The 18,564-nt window shown below is 41.7% G+C and overlaps 1 protein-coding gene across 18 annotated transcripts in view; it reads left to right on the plus strand.

The window, feature by feature from the left end:
* The window catches only part of WASF3 (WASP family member 3), a 134,124-nt gene that overhangs the window by 73,305 nt on the left and 42,255 nt on the right, over positions 1 to 18,564 (plus strand). For 15 of the 18 annotated variants that reach the window (XM_072719859.1, XM_072719856.1, XM_072719866.1 and 12 more), the window contains one exon: positions 17,814 to 17,956. In XM_072719859.1, coding sequence (XP_072575960.1) covers positions 17,824 to 17,956 — 133 coding nt within the window. In that variant the 5' untranslated portion in view covers positions 17,814 to 17,823. Of the gene's footprint in view, positions 1 to 9,276; positions 9,440 to 15,573; positions 15,625 to 17,813; positions 17,957 to 18,564 lie in introns of all 18 variants that reach the window. The other 3 variants (XM_072719857.1, XM_072719855.1, XM_072719858.1) reach the window with 2 other exon arrangements.

Genomic DNA, 18,564 nt, shown 5'->3' on the forward strand with positions numbered 1-18,564 from the left:
AAAAGTGAAGTAGCCTTGGCTTCTTGCAAATGGATCTTATAGGGGGAACAGTTACAGATAGGAATGCGGTGGGCAGAGCACCAGCTACGTCAGAGATGAGCTTCTAATGTCTCCTCCATCCTTGGCTGATCTCCATAATGCGAGTGATTTGGGATCTCTTTGTCTTGATCTCCGTCTATAAAAAGAAGTCTAAATCACCCAGGTTCCATTTAATCTAAAAAAGTTTATTTTATTAAATAGGTGGTTTTGTTGGCTGGTCAAAGAAGGGAAGGAAAATAGTTCCTGGAAAAAGCATCTCCAAGGTTCCTAGACTAGTAACATGTATCAGGATGAATTTTATGCACGACAAAGAAACCTGGAAAACATATGTATGCTCAAATATAAAATATATTCTGTAGTGTCAGATGTGTTGAGTATCTGGTTACATGGACAGCAGGGACAGAAGACAAATATGTTTTTAAAACATTTCACATCCAGTAAGAACTTAGTAATTTATTTAAATTAAAAAAAATCTAGACTGAAGAAGCATAAGAATCAATTTTGATAAGTTTAGATAAATAGAAGAAGTGATGGAAGGTTCTAGAAAGAGGCTTTTTGGTTTTGTTTTGTTTTTGAGTACTCCTCACTCTCCCCCATGATACCCAAGAGAAAAGAGCAGAGGAAAGAGACCTAAGATTGTTCTTTGCCAAGATCCCTGTTCTGCTTCTCTGTATTCTCACTTAGAACAGATTGCTTTTCATCACTTATGCTGGCTTTGAGGTTTCTTCCCTCAGCAGGGAAACTGCAAGATAGGAGGCAATGGGAAAACTTTGCTGGGGAGAAATCTCAACCTAGACATCTAATCTCTGCCTTTTGTTAGATCCAGATACCAGCTTCTACCTCAAGTGTCTTTTGGTGCCTTGTTGTAGCTCATAGAAGGTAAATGACCACTTCTTATCTCAGAATGCCCTCCACAAATAGGTACTTGACAGGTTTCAGGTATATCACAGGTTTAAGGTATATCACATTCTGCAGATGTGAATCAGCTATTTTTCTCTGGGATGCTTGCTTAGTTACTGAGGCTGCTTAGCGATTTTTAGAAGTAATAGAATGCTTCCTGTAAACCTTGAGAAAAGACTTACGTTCTCCCATCCGCTATGCTTAATGAGCAGCAGCTCCCATGTGCCGGGCCTGGTGCTGCAGGCTCTGTGATGCTGTGTCCCCTTCCCACCACTGAGTCTTTCTGATTAAATTAAATTAAATTAAATTTAATTTACCAGGTATGAGAAATACCTACAATGTAGTGCTTGTCACACTGGGTTGTAACTTAATTTATATGTCTGTGTCTCACTAAACCATTAATTCCTTGAGGAACAGGAAAGGGATTGTGTCTTATTTTTGTCTATTCTTTGTATTTGCACTGGCTAAAGAATAATAAAAATGCACTAAGTGTTTTTAGAGCAGATGACTCGAATGTGGTAGTTTCTGAAAGGCAGAGGAATATGTAACAAAGGGAAAAATACAAAAGCATGTCGGAGCTGGAGGAGACGGAGGGAGCAAATCTGTTTTTAAGAGGAAACTGAGGCCCACCTTGATTATGAAACTTGCACAGGGTTGTGCATTGTTAGTGGCAGAGCTAGGACCACAAGCCAGGTCCCCTTGTTCCTAGTCCAGTGTTGCTTTACTGTACTTTCCTGGGTCTTACCACGTGGAAACACACAGACCATGTTCTAAATAGCGAAATGTAGTCTGTTATCTCACCATAATGCTATTGATTAAATCTTACCCAGTTTTCCCCGACCCTTCCCAGCTTCGAATCTGAAGCTTCACTAAGACAGAAGGTGAGGCAGTGTAGCTCTAGAAGATAATGTAACGGATTGGGAGTTGAGGAATTCTAGACTTTTCCTTTGGCTGTGGGAATGTAGTATTAGTAGTGAGTATCTTCTGGGGTATGTCAGTAGGCAAGCAGCATGCCGTGAAACTGGGGTACAGAGATGTGGCCCTTGCCCTTCAAAATAAAAAAAGACCAGTGGAAAATATGGTGGGAAGTCAGAGCAAGGGCTTGCAGCACTGTGTCACTCGTTTCTGTATGAGTGTGGGGCCAGGACCACGTCTGCGTGGGTCATTCTTGAGTACAAAACTCGCACATAGAAGTCAACATGATTAAAAAGCCAGACATCTGCAGTATGCACACGTTTAGTTCAGCTCCATAATATAGTCTGTACTGTGTGATTTAGTTCTGCCTCTCACTGCACTCTGATTGCCTGGCATGCGGCAATCAGAGCAAAGGTTACCAGCACATCAAGAATAGAAAAGACAGAATCATTAACACTGTCAGGTTCTGCAGTCTGTGCATGCTCTCAGAACTCACAGGATGGTCTTTATGGCTGCATAGTGGAGAAAGGAACCCATTACAATCTACTCGTTCAATTTTGTACACTCAGCTTTCTCTTACTATCAGTAATATAGTTTTAAAATATGTCATAAAGACTTAATGCAGTTAGTATGTTACTCTGCATCTAGTCAGCCCTTCCTATAAGTGCAATATTAGCTGGGGAAAGATCACAGTTGGGGGGTTCAATTTAATGTATACTGCCCATTGCAGTATATTCCATGCATGAAAGTAATCTATTATCCATACTAATTTAATGGTGTTATTCCTTTCTTTCCAAAATAGTTTGCTCACTTTGAGTCTGTGCACACAGATATTCAGAGTACACTCAAATGTTTAATCCTCAGGAATATCAGTTTGCCTTTTCCCTTTGTGAATACAGTTAGCAATTTAAAGTATTTTTTTTTAATTTTATTTATTTATGATAGTCACAGAGAGAGAGAGAGAGAGAGAGAGAGAGGCAGAGACATAGGCAGAGGGAGAAGCAGGCTCCATGCACCGGGAGCCCGACATGGGATTCGATCCCGGGTCTCCAGGATCGCGCCCTGGGCCAAAGGCAGGCGCTAAACCTCTGCGCCACCGAGGGATCCCTTTAAAGTCTTAACAAAAGAGGAAACTAATATATTCATCCTGTTCTTACCATGATGGCAGAGAGTTTCTCTTCCAATTAGGCTGTAAAAAGTCGCCTAATGAGCATTGCTTCCATTAGTATGAAAGAGAAGAAACCAGATGATCTACAGATAACTTTTCTTGAATTGTAAAGAATAACAAGCCCTCTTGAGCTATTTTTGTGTTTTGCAGAGCATGGGAGGAACAGGTGACCACCATAAAAGTGGCTAAAATGAGTTCTTAAAGTTGAGTGTGAGTTAACACATCTATTTAGAATAATCAGGAGCCCAGATACCAGTGCGGGGTTCACACTCACAAGCTCTTTTCTAAGAGGCTCTATCAGGTCCTTATAAGAAAGATGAGTGACAAGCCTGGATTGGACAGGACCCCACTGATAGTGTAGCCACATGGGAGATGACCGTACTGGTGAACTGGCAGGATGAAGGGCAGTTATCCTGCCCCTTCTCTCCGTTGACACAGAAGTTGTTGGGAGGGCAGCAGATCCTCTAGCCCCCAGGACCAAGGTAATATTACTGCTTCTGGAGGAAGGGTAGGAGACACTTTTGTCCGCCTTTTGTAACCAGCAAAGATCTGCTTCTGGGGCCAAGCACAGTGGCAAAACCAGGATAACCTCTTAGCCCCAGGATCTTTCACTGATAGAAAACAAAGTTCTGCTTATGGTGCATGAGGAGCAGAAAACTCTTAGGCCCAAGACATGGGCAGATAGAAGGCGGAGTTCAGTTGCCATGGGAAGGCCCTGCTCTGAAGTCCAGCTCCCTAGGTTTTTCCTAAGATACAGGCTGGACCAGGAGAACCAAGAACTTTCCCTGCTCCTACCATGAACCTCACGTCTAGAAAGAAAGCAACAGCACTCCTCTGCTGGAAGGTGAGAGTGTGGAGAGGGACTCCTTTATGACACAGGTGTGAAGGGACTGCCAGGTAGAGCAGGAACACTTAAGAAAAATCTGGCTTTTCAGACCCCACACCTGGTACAAGGTAGCAGTCCATCGCTGGGGGATTTTGATGCTTTGCTACATTAGATAACAGTAGGTTGATTCAAATCCTCTGTAGTAATGGCATGTTGGAAGACCAGGCAAGCCCATTTCCAGGTGGAAATACTGTTTGCCCTAAGTTGCTAGTGTTCTACAAATGATGTCCAGCATTGAGGCAAAAAAAAACAAAAAAAACAAAAAAACCCACAAAAGGCAAGAAAAACAATCCATTGTCAGAAGATAAGGCTATTAACAGAAACAGACTCAGAGATAACCCAGATGTGGAAACTATCAGAGACTTTAAAATAGCTGTGATTAATGTATTTTAAGTTGTAGTGGAAAAAGTGGACAAACATGCATGGACTTGTAGAGAATGTCAACAAGAGATGAAAACTTTTTAAAAAAGAGTTAAATGGAGGGATCCCCGGGTGGCACAGCGGTTTAGCGCCTGCCTTTGGCCCAGGGCACGATCCTGGAAACCCGGGATCGAATCCCACGTCGGGCTCCCGGTGCATGGAGCCTGCTTCTCCCTCTGCCTGTGTCTCTGCCTCTTTCTCTCTCACTGTGTGCCTATCATAAATAAATAAAATTAAAAAAAAAAAAAGTTAAATGGAAACTACTGGATGCAAAAAACATTTTAAGTTGGGTTTGTTAGCAAACTGGACATAGCTGAAGAAAGGATCAGTTAATTGAAGCTTATGTCAACAATATAAAATGAAATTATCAGATGCGTGGCATTTCTGTTTTTAATTTTTTGAGAAACCTCCATTCCATTTTCCACAATGGCTGCACCAGTTTGCATTCCCACTAACACTGCACAGAGGTTACTTTCTCTCCACATCCTCACCAACACTTGTCATTTCTTGTCTTTTTTGATAGTAGCCATATTGTCAGGTATGAGTTAAGATCTCTTTGTGGTTTTGATTTGCATTTCCCTGATGACTAGTGATATTGGGCATGTTCTCATGTTGTGTGTTTGTTTGTTTGTTTATTTATTTATTTATTTATTTTTATGTTGTCTGTTTTTGATTGTATTATTTCTTTTCTTGGTGTTGACTTGTTTACCCCCCAAAAAAACCCAAAAACACTAATTTGAAAAGGTCTGTGCACCCCTTTGTTTCTGGCAGCATTATTTACACTAGCCAAGATATGAAAGCAACCCAGGTGTCCATCGATAGATGAATGGATAAAGATGTTTGTCTATCTATCTGTAAATATATGGCTATATATGTATATATATTTATATTTATATAATGGAATACTACTCAGCCATAAAAAAGATGAGCTCTTGGTATTTGCAACATGGATGGACTTAGGGGGCATTATGCGAAGCGAAGTAAGTCAGAGAAAGACAAATACCATATGATTTTAATTGTGTATAGAATATAAAAAAAACAAAGAGTAGAAACAGACCGATAAGTACAGAGAACAAAGTGATGGCTGCCAGAGGGGAGGAGGGATGGGTGAAGTAGAGTGAGAGGTACAGACTTCAGCTGTGGAATAAATCAGTAGAATAAAAGGTACAGGATAGGGAATATAGTCAATGATACGGTAATAGTGCTGTGTGGTGACAAATAGGAGCTTTACTTGTGATGAGCACAGCATAATGTATATAGATGCTGAATCACTGTGTTGTATGCCTGAAACATTGTGCCAACTATACTCAAGAAAAAAAAGTAAATAAACATAAAATGAAACATAGAAATGAAACATAAAATGAAACAGAGAAAGAAGGAAGGAAAGTAAAAGGAAGGAAGGAAAAAAGTAAATAAACATAAAATGAAACATAGAAAGAAGGAGGGAAAGAGAAACATAGAAAGAAGGAAAGGAAAAGAGTATATAGGAAAAGACTACCCTCCCATGTTTCTCTTCTACTTTAAATCCTGTACTACACATACAACACTTCACTTCTCACACCAGATGTATGGATTTCCCACACTCAGTCAATTCTCTGTTATGTCAGCCTGGTCTCCTATAATTCTATTCAGTTCTAACACTAACTGGAGTTAGTGCAGACTCCACAGGTTAAGGGCTCAGTACCACTAGACGGCTAGCTCTCACTTCAGATGCTGATTGCATGTCCTTGAACTTCTGACCAACTGGCTATAAATCAGGGTTCCCACAACGCCGCCTTTTTGTTTGATCATTTGTTAACACAGCTCACAGAAATCAAGAGAAATAGTTTCATTTACCAGTTTATTATACAACAAAGAATATCCTAAAGGATGCAGGTAAATAGCCTAATGAAGAGGTACATAGGTTGAGGTCTGGAAGAGTTCCAAGTGCAGGAGCTTCTGTGGCCACAGAGTTGGGGTTTGCCACCTTCTTAGTACATGGATGTGTTCATCAGCTTGGAAGATCTCCAAACCACATACTTTGGGGATTTTTTATGGAGGCTTCATCACAGAGGCATGATTGATTATTAACTCCATTCCAGTCCTTCTGCCCTTTCTGGAAAATAGGGGAATGGGGCATGGGGCTGAAAGTTCCAAACTTCTAATCATGGATTAGTCTTTCTAGATTGGTCCAGTCCCCATCTAGGAACACACCACCAAGGGTCATCTAATAAGAACACAAGACATTTCTGTCACCTGGGACATTCCAAGGGATTTAGGAGCTTGGTATCAGAAGCCAGGATCAGAAACCAAACAAATATTACAACAAAAGATGCTCCTAGTGCCCTCATCACTTACAAGTGTTTGGGAGCTCCGTACCAAGAACCCAGGGCAGATATAAATATATATCTTTGATTATTTCAGAGAGGGAAAATACTGAGAGTAGCACAGAATATCAAAGAACTATGAAACAATATCAGTAGTGTAACATACATGTAATTGGAAATCCAAAAGGAAAACAAAGTATGGTCTAAAAGAAATACTTGAAGAACGGTTGCTGAGAATTATCCAAAATTAATGGAAGCAAAAAAAATATTAATGAAATACATAGAGATCCAAGAATTTAATAGATCACCAAGCAGGATAAAAAGAAATGGGGACCCCTCCCCCCATTCTATAAACCCAGACCACCAAAGATAAAGAGGAAAGTCTTGAAGGCAGCCATAGGGAGAAGAAACATTACAAATGGAGGAACAAAGATAAGAATGATACTGGAATAACATCTTTAAAGTACTGAAAGACAAAAAGAGAAAGCCCAAATCTTGTCAATGCAGATTTCTATACCCAGCAAAAAAATATCTTAAAAAATAAGGGGTGCTTGGCTGACTGAGTCTTGATCTTAGAGTTGTGAATTCAAGCGCCAGTGGGTCCTTAAAAAAATTTTTTTAAGGCCATTTAAAGGCTTTTTCAGACAAACAGAAACTGGGGGAATTTATTGCCAGGAGATGAGCACTATAAGAAATGTTAAAAGAAGTTTAAGTGCCAGATGGCAATTTGGATCTACACAAAGAAACGAAGAGACCCTGCTATGGTGAAAAATGAGGGTGAACATAAATATCTTATATTTTTAGTTGCTTTAAACAATAATTATTCAAAGTAAAAACAGTATGTTGTGAATTTATAATGTAAGCAAAATGTGTGACACCTTAGGACATAGCATTAAAAGAAGAAAACAAATACACTCTTCCAGAATTACAGTGTGTTTGTGCACTGTATTGAGGGTAGACTGTGATACAGATTTTAAGACCTAGGGAAATCACTTAAAAAATGAATAAAAGCCAGTTATAGAGATAAGATGACATCATAAAAAATAATTGTAAGTTATGAAAACTAAAAAGAGGCAAAATGGAGCAAAGAACAGATGGGACATATAGAAAACCACTGGCAAGACGGAAGGTTTAAATTCTATATCAACGTTACATGGAATGTACATGATCTAAACATACTAATTACAAGTCAGAAATTGTCAGATTGGATAAAACAAAATCAAACTACATGCTGTCTTAAACCTACTTTAAATATAAAGACCCAGAAAGGTTAAAATTGAAAGGAAGAAGTTATATTGCATAAACACTGACCAAAAGAAGGTATGACCAAAGGAAACTTCAGTACAGTGATTATGTCTAGGGGTTAATGGGACATCACATAATGACATTGGGGTTATTTCACCAAGAAGACATAATAGTCTTAAATATATGTATAGACTTAACAACAGACTTTCCACATACATAAACAAAAACTGATAGAACTCAGGGAAGAAATTAACAAATCTAAAAATTATTGTTGGCAGCCCCAGCCCTCCTCACAGTGATTCATAGAACAAGTTTACTGAGAATCAGTTCAGAATATTTAGAAGATCACAACATCATCACCAGTCATCACAGCTGAATATACATTTGAGTGACATACATGTGGAACCAAGACAAACCGTTTTTTGGGCCATAAGACAAATTTGGACAAATTCAGACAAAGCAGTCTTCTGAATACAATGAAATTAAACTGAAAATCAATAATTTTAAGAGATCCAGAAAGATCCACCAATTATTTGGATTGCTAAGATGACTGTTCATCCCAGATGGTTTGGTGTGGATGGGAATGGTTTGGAAAAGGACATTCAGAGGACTTCATACTGTTAATAACAATTTGTTGAATTGTTTTTGTAACTTTTTAAGAAAAATTCCAGTTAATTATGCTATAGGAAAACTTAAAGAGCTTCAGTATAATGAATTTTAAAAAGACATTTGATAAATTGTTGGAGGAGAAAAAAGTTGCCTTTAAGTAGAAAGCATACTGATATGATTTGAAATTCTTTAGTCTTTAATCATTTGACTTTTAGTTAGAAGAGCACTGTTGGGGGAAACTAAATGCCAATGTTCAGACATGCAGCTGCATAGTAAGTAAAGTTATAGGAAAAATTGAGGTGTAGATTAATTGCGCAGTAAATAAAATTGGGGGAAAATGTTAAGTATCTTATTTTAGGAATGAATGTTATATTTATATTAAAAATAAGGTCATAATACCATTGGTATGTTACTTCTTTTCTCTTCTCTTCCTCTCCTCTCCCCTCCCCTCCCCTCCCCTCCCCTCTTCTCTTCTCTTCTCTTCTCTTCTCTTCTCTTCTCTTCTCTTCTCTTCTCTTCTCTTCTTTTCTCTTCCCCACACACATTTTCATGTGAGCCTCTCAGCAACCTGGAAGGCAAGCAGGGAAGGTGTAATTAGCACACACAGGGACTTGGGGTTAATTTAATTTGTTAAGGGGATACAAACCGAAGTAGAGTGTATGTTTTTGCTCTATATTCAACATTGCCTTCTGCATTTTATCCATGTCATTCTTTGCTGGCTAACAGTCCCTTTCAGATTTTCATGAAACCTTGTCAACAGTTGATTTGTGTCATTGTTTATTGTTCAGTTTGAGGACCACATCGAGGAGGGTTATAGGAACAACGAAGCGTGATGCGTTACATGATGGAGGGAGAGGCAGACCTCAGGCTGGTTCTCAAGAGTCCTCACAAGTGATACATACTTGTGAAGTGAAATGAACTACCGAGCTGCTGTGAACACACAAATGCTGGGTAAAGCCTAAGTGTGTGTACTTGTATGTTTTTAATAACATTGCCGTGGTGAAAGAGCAAACTGGCAGCTTGTCCACGGGTGTTAGAAACTGAGGGGGTCGAGAGGGGAAAGGACTCTGGAACAGGGGCTGGAGGCTAGGTCCTGATGCTGCCCAGGATATGGGAATGTGTCTTGGGCCAGCCTGAAGCAGCGAGCTGGAACAGAGTCCTCATAATGAACCCTGGGATGTTCAGAGGGTTGTCAGATACCTTAAAAATTGAATAGAAAAACTCGCCAACCTTGAGAAATGGCTTGCCATCTGCCTGGGGCTTCAGAAGTAAGAAAAAATCCTGAACTCTCGGTGAGAAATTAGAACCCCAGTCCTGTGCCAGGTTCTCAATAGAAGCAAACGCAAAATTGCTCTTTACGAGTATTACTTTCCTGAACCGAGGTGCGGAGAACAAACCCCCACTGTGAGAAATAAGTTAACAGTAATGAGTTAGCTTCTATCTAGGAAATCAGCAGGTGCCACATATACACACACGCACATACATGAATTAGTGCACTAAGGTAGGTAATTAAGTTATCCAGATCCCCCCCAGAAGCAGACAAGATGGGTGTCAGCTGGCTTCCATGTATGCTTCTGCCTGATCCTGTCTGCTACTCACAATCAGCTTCCTCTATGGGGGACTCCTATTCACTTTCTGGTCCCTGGCCCAGTGAGCCCAGAGTATTGTCCAGAGCCAGAATGTGCAGTTCACTGGGACCATGACCATGCCCCTGCCAAGAATGAGCCCTTTTTGGGACTAGGACGCCTAGCCCTACAGAGTGCGATGGTGCAGGGATGGACAGAACCACTCAGTGGGCTCTTGGCAGTGATAGTAAGTGGTGCCATTCTTGCTTCTACCTCTTGGCTCCTAAGCCTGTATGTCCTTCTTGGGGATGTGGTGCCATAGGGAGGCCTGTGATTTGACAGACAGACTGCATTATGAACCACGGCATGCGTCCTTTCAGACTCTCTTGAGCTGGTGCTTCAGTGTGCTTTAAGAAGCCTGCTCCAGTGCTCAGCGGAGCCATCCACATCTTAGATGGTAGCTCCCAGTGTGGTGGCCCCAATCCCGAGCCTCCCTGCTGTGAAGTGGGGCCTCCGGTCAGATGCAGTGATGTATGTGATCCCATCAGGCCAGTCTGGGGGCGCTGATGCTGTAGCCCTGTGGATCTTGTCTATGTGTATTCAGTGCCTCTCCCCTGGTGGGATAATTTGCAGTGGGGGTTGACATAATACAAGTCTTCTCACTCTGCCCTGTCCCAAATTTCCACCTGCATGCTTTTATCCAGACTTCCTTGTCACTGATACTGCAGTTCTTTCTTCAGTCCCCTGACCACACAGAGAGGCAGCCTCAGTTATCTGGCTACTCAATGCAGGGTGAACTGGTGTATTGCTCACAGCTGCACATGTGGGGAAATGTTTCTCTCCAGTGTCTTCGAGGGCCATCCCCCAGTGCCACTGTAACAAAGCCATGGTTGCTTTTTCGTTTCCCTACCTTATGTCAGGCTGACCTATCACCCAAGCCCAGGTTTGCCCTCATGCTCCCATTAGATGTACAAGTCCTCATGTTGCCAGAGATGCAGAGCATGGAGGGCACAGCAGCTGTGGCGGGTGACTTGGTGATATGGACTTCCTGCTCGTGGGAGTCACTTGGCCTTCCACTCTGGCTCCATCTAGGGTGTGCCATTTCCATCTCTTGGTGGACTAGTTGACCTATAAACTTGGCTCAAGGGGAGCCTTGGATACTTGGCCCCTCTCTGTTCCATGACCTTTGCCAGGGCCTGGTAATACACACACCAAGAGCTTTTTTCAAAGGGTGTGTAACTCTTTGCTGGAATGGCATGGTCTTCAGAATCCTAGGGGCATGCATTTGATTTTCCCCTAGAGCTTGCCAGGGGCTCTGGATGTGCCTTTTCCCATTACGAACACGGTCTGTACCGTCCAGGGTCACTGGGTTATATGGCTTAAATATCTAGGTTGCTTGTGCCAAGCCTGGCCCTGCTAGTCTTTTCTTGCCCTGGGCCACACTCAAGCTGGCACCCGCTGTGTTACACAGTCTGTGGGCTAGAGCAGTACTCCAGCCATGTTGCCCCCAGAACCCAACCTAACAGGTACTGTGTTTCTTTCTCTGTGGATTTCTCTTAGGAGCGGCTATCCCAGCATGCCCTTACCACCACACCCCTAGAAGCTTCACCAGAGTCGCCAGACCCAGAACTTTCATAGAGTTTGTCTCCCACACTCCAGAAGCATGTGTCTTACAAGGGCCTCCAGGGCATAGCCAGGGAAGAGCCACTTGCTCTTCCTCTCCAGTCAGCATGATGTCAGTCTCCCTCCCCATGCCTGGCACTACTTACCCACTTGGCATCCAGGAAGGGATGTGTATAACTGGTGGGGAAAGGCCTCTGCAGTGGTGTGCTGCCCACTTCTGGAGGGTCCTGGTGGGTGGTGGGGAGGTGTTTGGACTCCGCATCATCGTGGTCATCCATCAGAAGTCCATCCCTGTTCCAGTTGTTAGGATCCCAGAAGCCACAGCCTGGACCTGCATAATAATAGAGTGCTTTGAGCATTCAAACATTATGAGTCCAGAGCTGTCACAGTTAGGTCTGAAGTTCCATTACCCACTGGGAAGGCTCTCATGTTCCCACACTTAGCTATTAATTGCTTCTTACCGGCTCTCAGCACCTCATTACCCTTATGCAGGCCACCAGTGCAAGCTGGCAGTAGCTAGCCAACTCTGCACTTTTTGTAGAGGTTTTTCCATCTGTATTTCCCAGGGGTCTGCATTATAACGCCCATCATGGCATTTCTCTCTGGACAGTTGCCAGGTCACTTACAACAACTGTAGCAAGTGAACCACAGTCTTATGGCAGGCTCTCTCTGCCCGCCCTTCCAGACGGCCTCCTCATCGTCTACAGAGGGGTCTGTGTGTGAGACACAGATCTCTGTCTTACCACTTGTTTTCCTAGACCATCATCAGAGCCGCTTGTATTTGTCTAGGTCCTCAAGAGACAGCCCTAAAGAAGGGATCACACCTGTGAGGATTTGGTTAGGGGGAGTGGCCTGTGTGGCCGGAAATAGATGAAATGAGAAAAGGCTGGGAGAGCCATCAAACTGTGATGCAAGTCTGACCCCCAGTGAAGTTGGGGAGGGGGCTGGGTGGAAATGCCTCTGGTCTTGGGCTATGCCACCTAAGGGAGGTTGGGCAAAGCCCTGGGGTGTCCTTGTCCGTCTCTTGTCTTTGGCAGTTAGTTTGTTACTTCATTCTAATCTCTTGCTGCTGACTAGCCTTGCTGATCTCCGTTTCCTGGGGTGGAGGAGTTAGCCATCTCTGCTGTTCAGGAGAGCAGCTGCTGAGCGCGGTAGAGGGGTCCCATTTCCAAATTCCCAGGGAAGGGCTCTGGCCTGGTTTCAGCCGCATCTGGAATCTAGTTCAGGGTTATGTGAACCAGGTTGTCTTTCTCTAAATTGAAACATTTCCCAGAAAAGTTGGACAAACTACAGGTTTAATAGTAATACCTTATGTAACCTCTAATCCTTAAACGTTTGATTAGTAATCTTTGATTTTTTTTCTTAGCATGCAGAGTAACTTTGAAGGATGATCTGGATGGGTCATAGTTCTCCCAGTGAAGGAGTTGAGAGGCATACTTAAGTCATTTGTTGGTGACTAATTGGATTAGTTCATTACATGTCTGTTTTTGTCATTGCAAAGCATTTTCAAGAGTAATGACTGACCCAGTGTTTTCTCCTTTACCTCTACCCTGCTGTTCAATTTATTCAAAACTGTATTAGTGTCAGATAAACTAAAGGCCATCTGGGGGAAAATACATGTGTTAGAGTACTTTGCATTGGATTGGAAAGCCATAAAAATCATTGCTAGGTAATTAGAACTTTAAAAAAGAGCTATGAAACAATTTTTCTAAAATTGGAAAGAGAGTAGCATGGCCTCTCTCTGTTGTCATTTGTATTTAGACAAGTGTGGGAGTGCCAAATAGATGCATAATGATCGTGAGAAATGAAGGCTCGGATTAATTAGAGCTGAAAAGCTGGAACAACTGCAGATGAGTTGCTCAAGGAGAAGGCCAAATAGAGATGTGTCTGTCTACGCATGTGGGTGTGCGACTGGCAGACGGTTTTTCAGTGCTCAGGCAGTGTTGGGGAACCGTAAAAGTCCTTGTGGAAAGCCCAGAACTTGGGAGTCTCAGTCCCTGAATTTAGAAAGTGTATAGTCCATCCTGGAAGAAAGCCCTAGCCTGGTACCAGGCACATAGACCCTGGCAGGTCGCTTGGAATGGTAAGTGGGGACATGGATGAACAGCTGCCAGGATGCCTTGTGAAAATCCTTAGACTTCCCTATTATTTTAAAATAATGGTACATTAATAGAAAAGGTGAAATGTAATGAGGCCAATAGATCAGGCGATGGCTGCCAGTGTAAAGATAAATGTTACAGATCCCAAGATGAGTGTATGCTGCATCATGAGAGGGCCACCTGGGGAAGCACCAGGTGTGGGGGGGTATCTGGAGGATGAGGTAGCAAGAGAGGGAACTGGGGACAAGAGCCTTTATTGCGGTTTCTGCGGGAAGGAATGGGTGAGGCAGGATAAACAGATTTGGGATTGGCTGAATAATTATAGCAGGCTTTGGTCCCTAGTTCCCTGGTCCCTGGCACTGGGGTGATAATGGCAGGTGGACGGTGGCGTGGGGTGTGAGAGTAGAGAGGAATTAGTGGGCTCCAGGTTGGTAGGTGAGCCTGTGGGTGAGTTCCCCAGCTCTAGGAATTGGCTAATTCTGGGAACTAGTTCAGGGACTTCCATCTGACTCCAGGGTGCCAAAGCGTAGAATACAGGTATGAAAGACATGCTTCATACACCTGTATAGAGCTTAAATAGAGCTAAGCTTTTTCTCTTGCGTACTAATAACATCTTAATGAATCCTCTAGGTCAGCACTTTCAGTGGAGCTGTCAGGTACCCCTAGAGCCTCCTAGTACCATGTTAAGTCAACAGTTCACTATGTGACACAAGAGGGAGATGTCTTAAATATGAAACTGAAGCCCTTTGGCAAGGGTGAGTCGGGTATCAGAGCAGGGTGTGAGCACTTCTAACTGGAGATGTCAGGAAAGTCCTGTGTGCATTTTTGAGATTCCCTGTGTGGCAAACAATCTGTGCTAGCTCCCACAAGGTTCCTTAATGATTGACAGGCATATCTGATATTGGGGACCTACCCAGTCCAGGGAAAGGAGGAGGAAGGTATGTTGCAGCAGGTTTGAGACATGTGGTGGGGCCTCTGTGTGATATGTGTATAATTAAATTTGTATGGATTTGAATAATTTTAAGTCCAAAAAAGTGTGGGCGGTGAGCTAGGGAAGTGCTGTACTGGCAAGTTTTCTGGGCATATCCGAGGCCTAAAAATATGGGAAAAGAGTGACATTTATCCTGAATAAATACAAAATTATGTGAAAGAGAGGAATGTTATATACATAGCATTCAGCTCCTAAATCTTATATTTACCCCAAATTCTTGTAAATCCTTCTTTTGAGGAATTATTTGAAAGCTAGTTCAGGCTTGGACCAGTTTTACAAGAAGCCAGCATTACAGGCAGACTGCCTGTGACTTCAGATTCTTGTAGAACATCCAGTTCATAAGCTTCTTTGCATCGTCTCCAGAAGTTTTTTTTGACCATATCCCTCCCCCCATTTCTCTGTGTGCTTCTTTATGGAAATCATGGTTTTTGTTGCTTAATTTTCTTGTAGATTTCATGGTGTGAGCCCCTGTTGATTTATCAGTATTTTCCCCCCACATTCCATGCTTTTTATTAAGTTTATCAATGATACTCTTTTTCTTTATGATGACTTCTGGTGTTATACTTCATGCTATTTTGATCAGTTACCATCCTTTTGTTCTAATGGATTCTTCCAGAAAGTAATGACAACTCACAGTAAATCTTATATTCTTGCCTTGAGACTTGGAGATCTAGAATTTTCATATTTTAGCACTCTTTCCTTGAGCGTGTACTTTTTCTTTCACATGTTTATGCAAATACTGTTGTCTATTTTCTGTGGTCCGGCCTTATTATCAGCTTGTAAACTGTTCCTTCTTTATTTTTATAGGAATAATAATTAGCATTATAACAACATGTAAGATATTGTAAAGTTAATATGGTAAGTCACATTTTTTTGATGGTTACTATATGCCAGGCTGTTTGAAATGATTTATGTATGTAATAATTTATTAGATTCTCAATCTCTAAGGTAGGTACTGCTAGTATCCCCATTTTACAGGGGAAAAACAGAGGCACAGAGAGGTGAAGGGTATGCTACGGGCAATGCACCTAAGTCAATGGATGAAGTAGTATTTGAATCTGAAGCTACAGTCAGTATATTGAACTACCACCTTCATGGACATAAGACGAAAGTAGTCAAACATTAGTTAATTGAACAGAAATGTTCCCACTTTTGCCTTTGTTTGCTTCATTCTCCACATTACCACAGGATCCTTATTCACCCTTTAGGTTTCATTCAGGTCAGCAGTCGTGTCCCACATCCATGGGAGGCTGCCCATAACTCTGCAGACAATGTAGCACCCTGCCCCCAATAAGTGGTTTTCTCATTTTAAGTTCATTAATCCATGTGTTTGGATCAATGTCTCACTTCCTCATAGAATATAGCTCTACTTGGGGAGGAACCTTGTCTGCTTTCACTCCCCTTTGGGTCCTTGTCACCTCCCATACTGCCAGGTAGATGGTAGGTGCTGGGTAAGTATTTATTAGATGCATGAGCAAAGATTTTAAGGAATGGGGGAAGAAAGGCAAAGATTTATTATATGCTTACCACATTCCAGGTTCAGTGTACCATTCAGTTATTGTACCAGTTGGAAATAAGTTTTACTCCAAGTAACAGAAAGCCCAACTACAGTGGTTTAAGCAAATAGGATATTATTTGTCTCACATAACAATTCCAGATTGGCATTTCAGGGCTGGCATTTCAGGGTTGGTTAGGGCTGCTAACCTAACAGTTAGGTTAGGGAATATGAGGAGTTGGGGAATATGATAATCTTGTCAAAATGACAGTATATCCCAGTCACTGGATATAGGAACTTTGTGTGAGCAGTAGATTAGTTATGCAAACAGTAGGTTTGAAATTCTGTATGCTTCCTTAAACAAAACAACAACAACAACAAAAAGTTGAGATTTTACATTAATTTATGATGTACTTTTTGAGGAGAGAAATGAAGGGAATTGCCAGGACGTCAGGGAAGTCTCTCCTGAAGTGTTTGGCAAGCTTTCACTTCCATTCTTATTTACCTCTAAGGCATTAAAAGCTGATTAGAAATTGTGTGGGGTGAGATTATTGGCAGGTGTAACTGTAGGGTGACCTTTTTGGCATTTTCCATAGGGAGAAACCCTCGCCCAGTGTCCAAATTTTGTAGATCTTTTCTTTTCCAACATTCCAGGAAGAATATCCCAGTCTCTTTGTGTGGGGAGTGAAAACCAGGCTTCCAGTGCTCTGGGAGCCAAGTGGAGAAGTGAGCTAGGAAATGAGGGTGTGGGGAGCATCTCTGTCTTACATTCAGTGTAGACTTTGATTTAATACTCTTGGCTTCAGTGCAATTCCTACCCTAACCTTTAGCCACACCTTGTGTCTCAAGTCCAAATTCTGGAATTCACCAAAATGTAGAACAGCTGGGTGCAGTGAGGTGGGGGCAGCCCAGGATGGGAGAAGGAATTTGAATGGATTTTTAAAAAGCCAGCCCTCCTGTTTTCATATTCCTCCTTGTAGATCCTTACAGTACATATGGTTCATTAGCTTATCCCCGCTGGGGTTCATCCTCCCTATCCTCCGCCCCCTTCCTCCCCACCCAACCCTTGTTACATGGAGCTTCTGTTGGGGAGGGTGGACAAGGTTCTGTGGTTCGGGTGGGCTCACTTACTGTTTCCCTCCATTTCAACCTGGGTATGGCCTTTTCTGTGTCTTAATCTGTTTAGGTTCTGTCCAGTTTTGGGCTGTTGTGCCCTTTCCTGCCCGTAGTTCTTCTGAGCTTTTGCCTTTTCTATCTCTTTTCATTTTAGTAGAGAGGAAAGGAAGGTAATAATGCATGTAAGTCGTTTATACTTTACTGGAAATCTTGCTTATGTTATCTTTTTTGAAAGTAGGTTGTACTGTCTATATATCTTTGAAATCAATAAAATTTATGTAAGAAGTTGAACATCTGTTGTGTATTTAGCCGATTCACGTAGAAAGGATAATGAAAATTCCTAGGAAGGAATCAATTTTCAAGGGAATTAAAACTCTAAATTTGTTAAAATGAGCATATGAGCTTTTTTTAAAAAAAATGTCTTTTTAATTTTCAGATCGTGAGCCATGCCTTTAGTGAAGAGGAACATCGAACCCCGGCACTTGTGCCGGGGAGCCCTGCCTGAAGGGATTACCAGTGAACTTGAATGTGTAACCAATAGTACTCTTGCTGCTATCATACGCCAGCTAAGCAGTCTAAGTAAGTCATCTCATTTCTAGAACACCTTTCTTCTGATTACCAATGGCATGTTATTAGCTTTACCATTAGCAAATTGATTTCAATTCAGTAGTTCATTTTGTCTGAAGAAGAGACCACAACTCTGAAGGAAAGAGCCCGTTCCTACTCATCCAGTTTTCCCAGTGTGAAATATATCACTGGTGTCATGATACCAACTTCACAGGCTGAAGATGTAAAGTTGGAATTGACCAATTTACAAATTATTTGATAAGACCAAATGTGTGGACTCAAAGTAGTGTCAATTTTAAAAGCTTATTAAATGAGGAAGGTCATTGATTTTTTTTAAAATGTAAATTATTTTGTTAAGCTTGGACAGGATTAATTTTTTAATGTGAAAAATCGAAAAATTGTTAATGCTTGTAATATGCCTGACACAGAGTAGATGCTCAAATATTTGTTGATTACATAATATTCCAAGTGAAACGAAGATTAAAGCCAAAACATATTGAGATTTGATGATTTTAACCTAAATTCAGGTACTAACTTCTAAATCGAGGTCAATGATTATTGATTATTGATTATTACATAAATATAGTACTATGTATATATTACACAGGTTATATAAATCC

The sequence above is a fragment of the Vulpes vulpes genome, chromosome 9 (assembly GCF_048418805.1).
Source record: "Vulpes vulpes isolate BD-2025 chromosome 9, VulVul3, whole genome shotgun sequence".
Lineage (NCBI taxonomy): Eukaryota > Metazoa > Chordata > Mammalia > Carnivora > Canidae > Vulpes > Vulpes vulpes.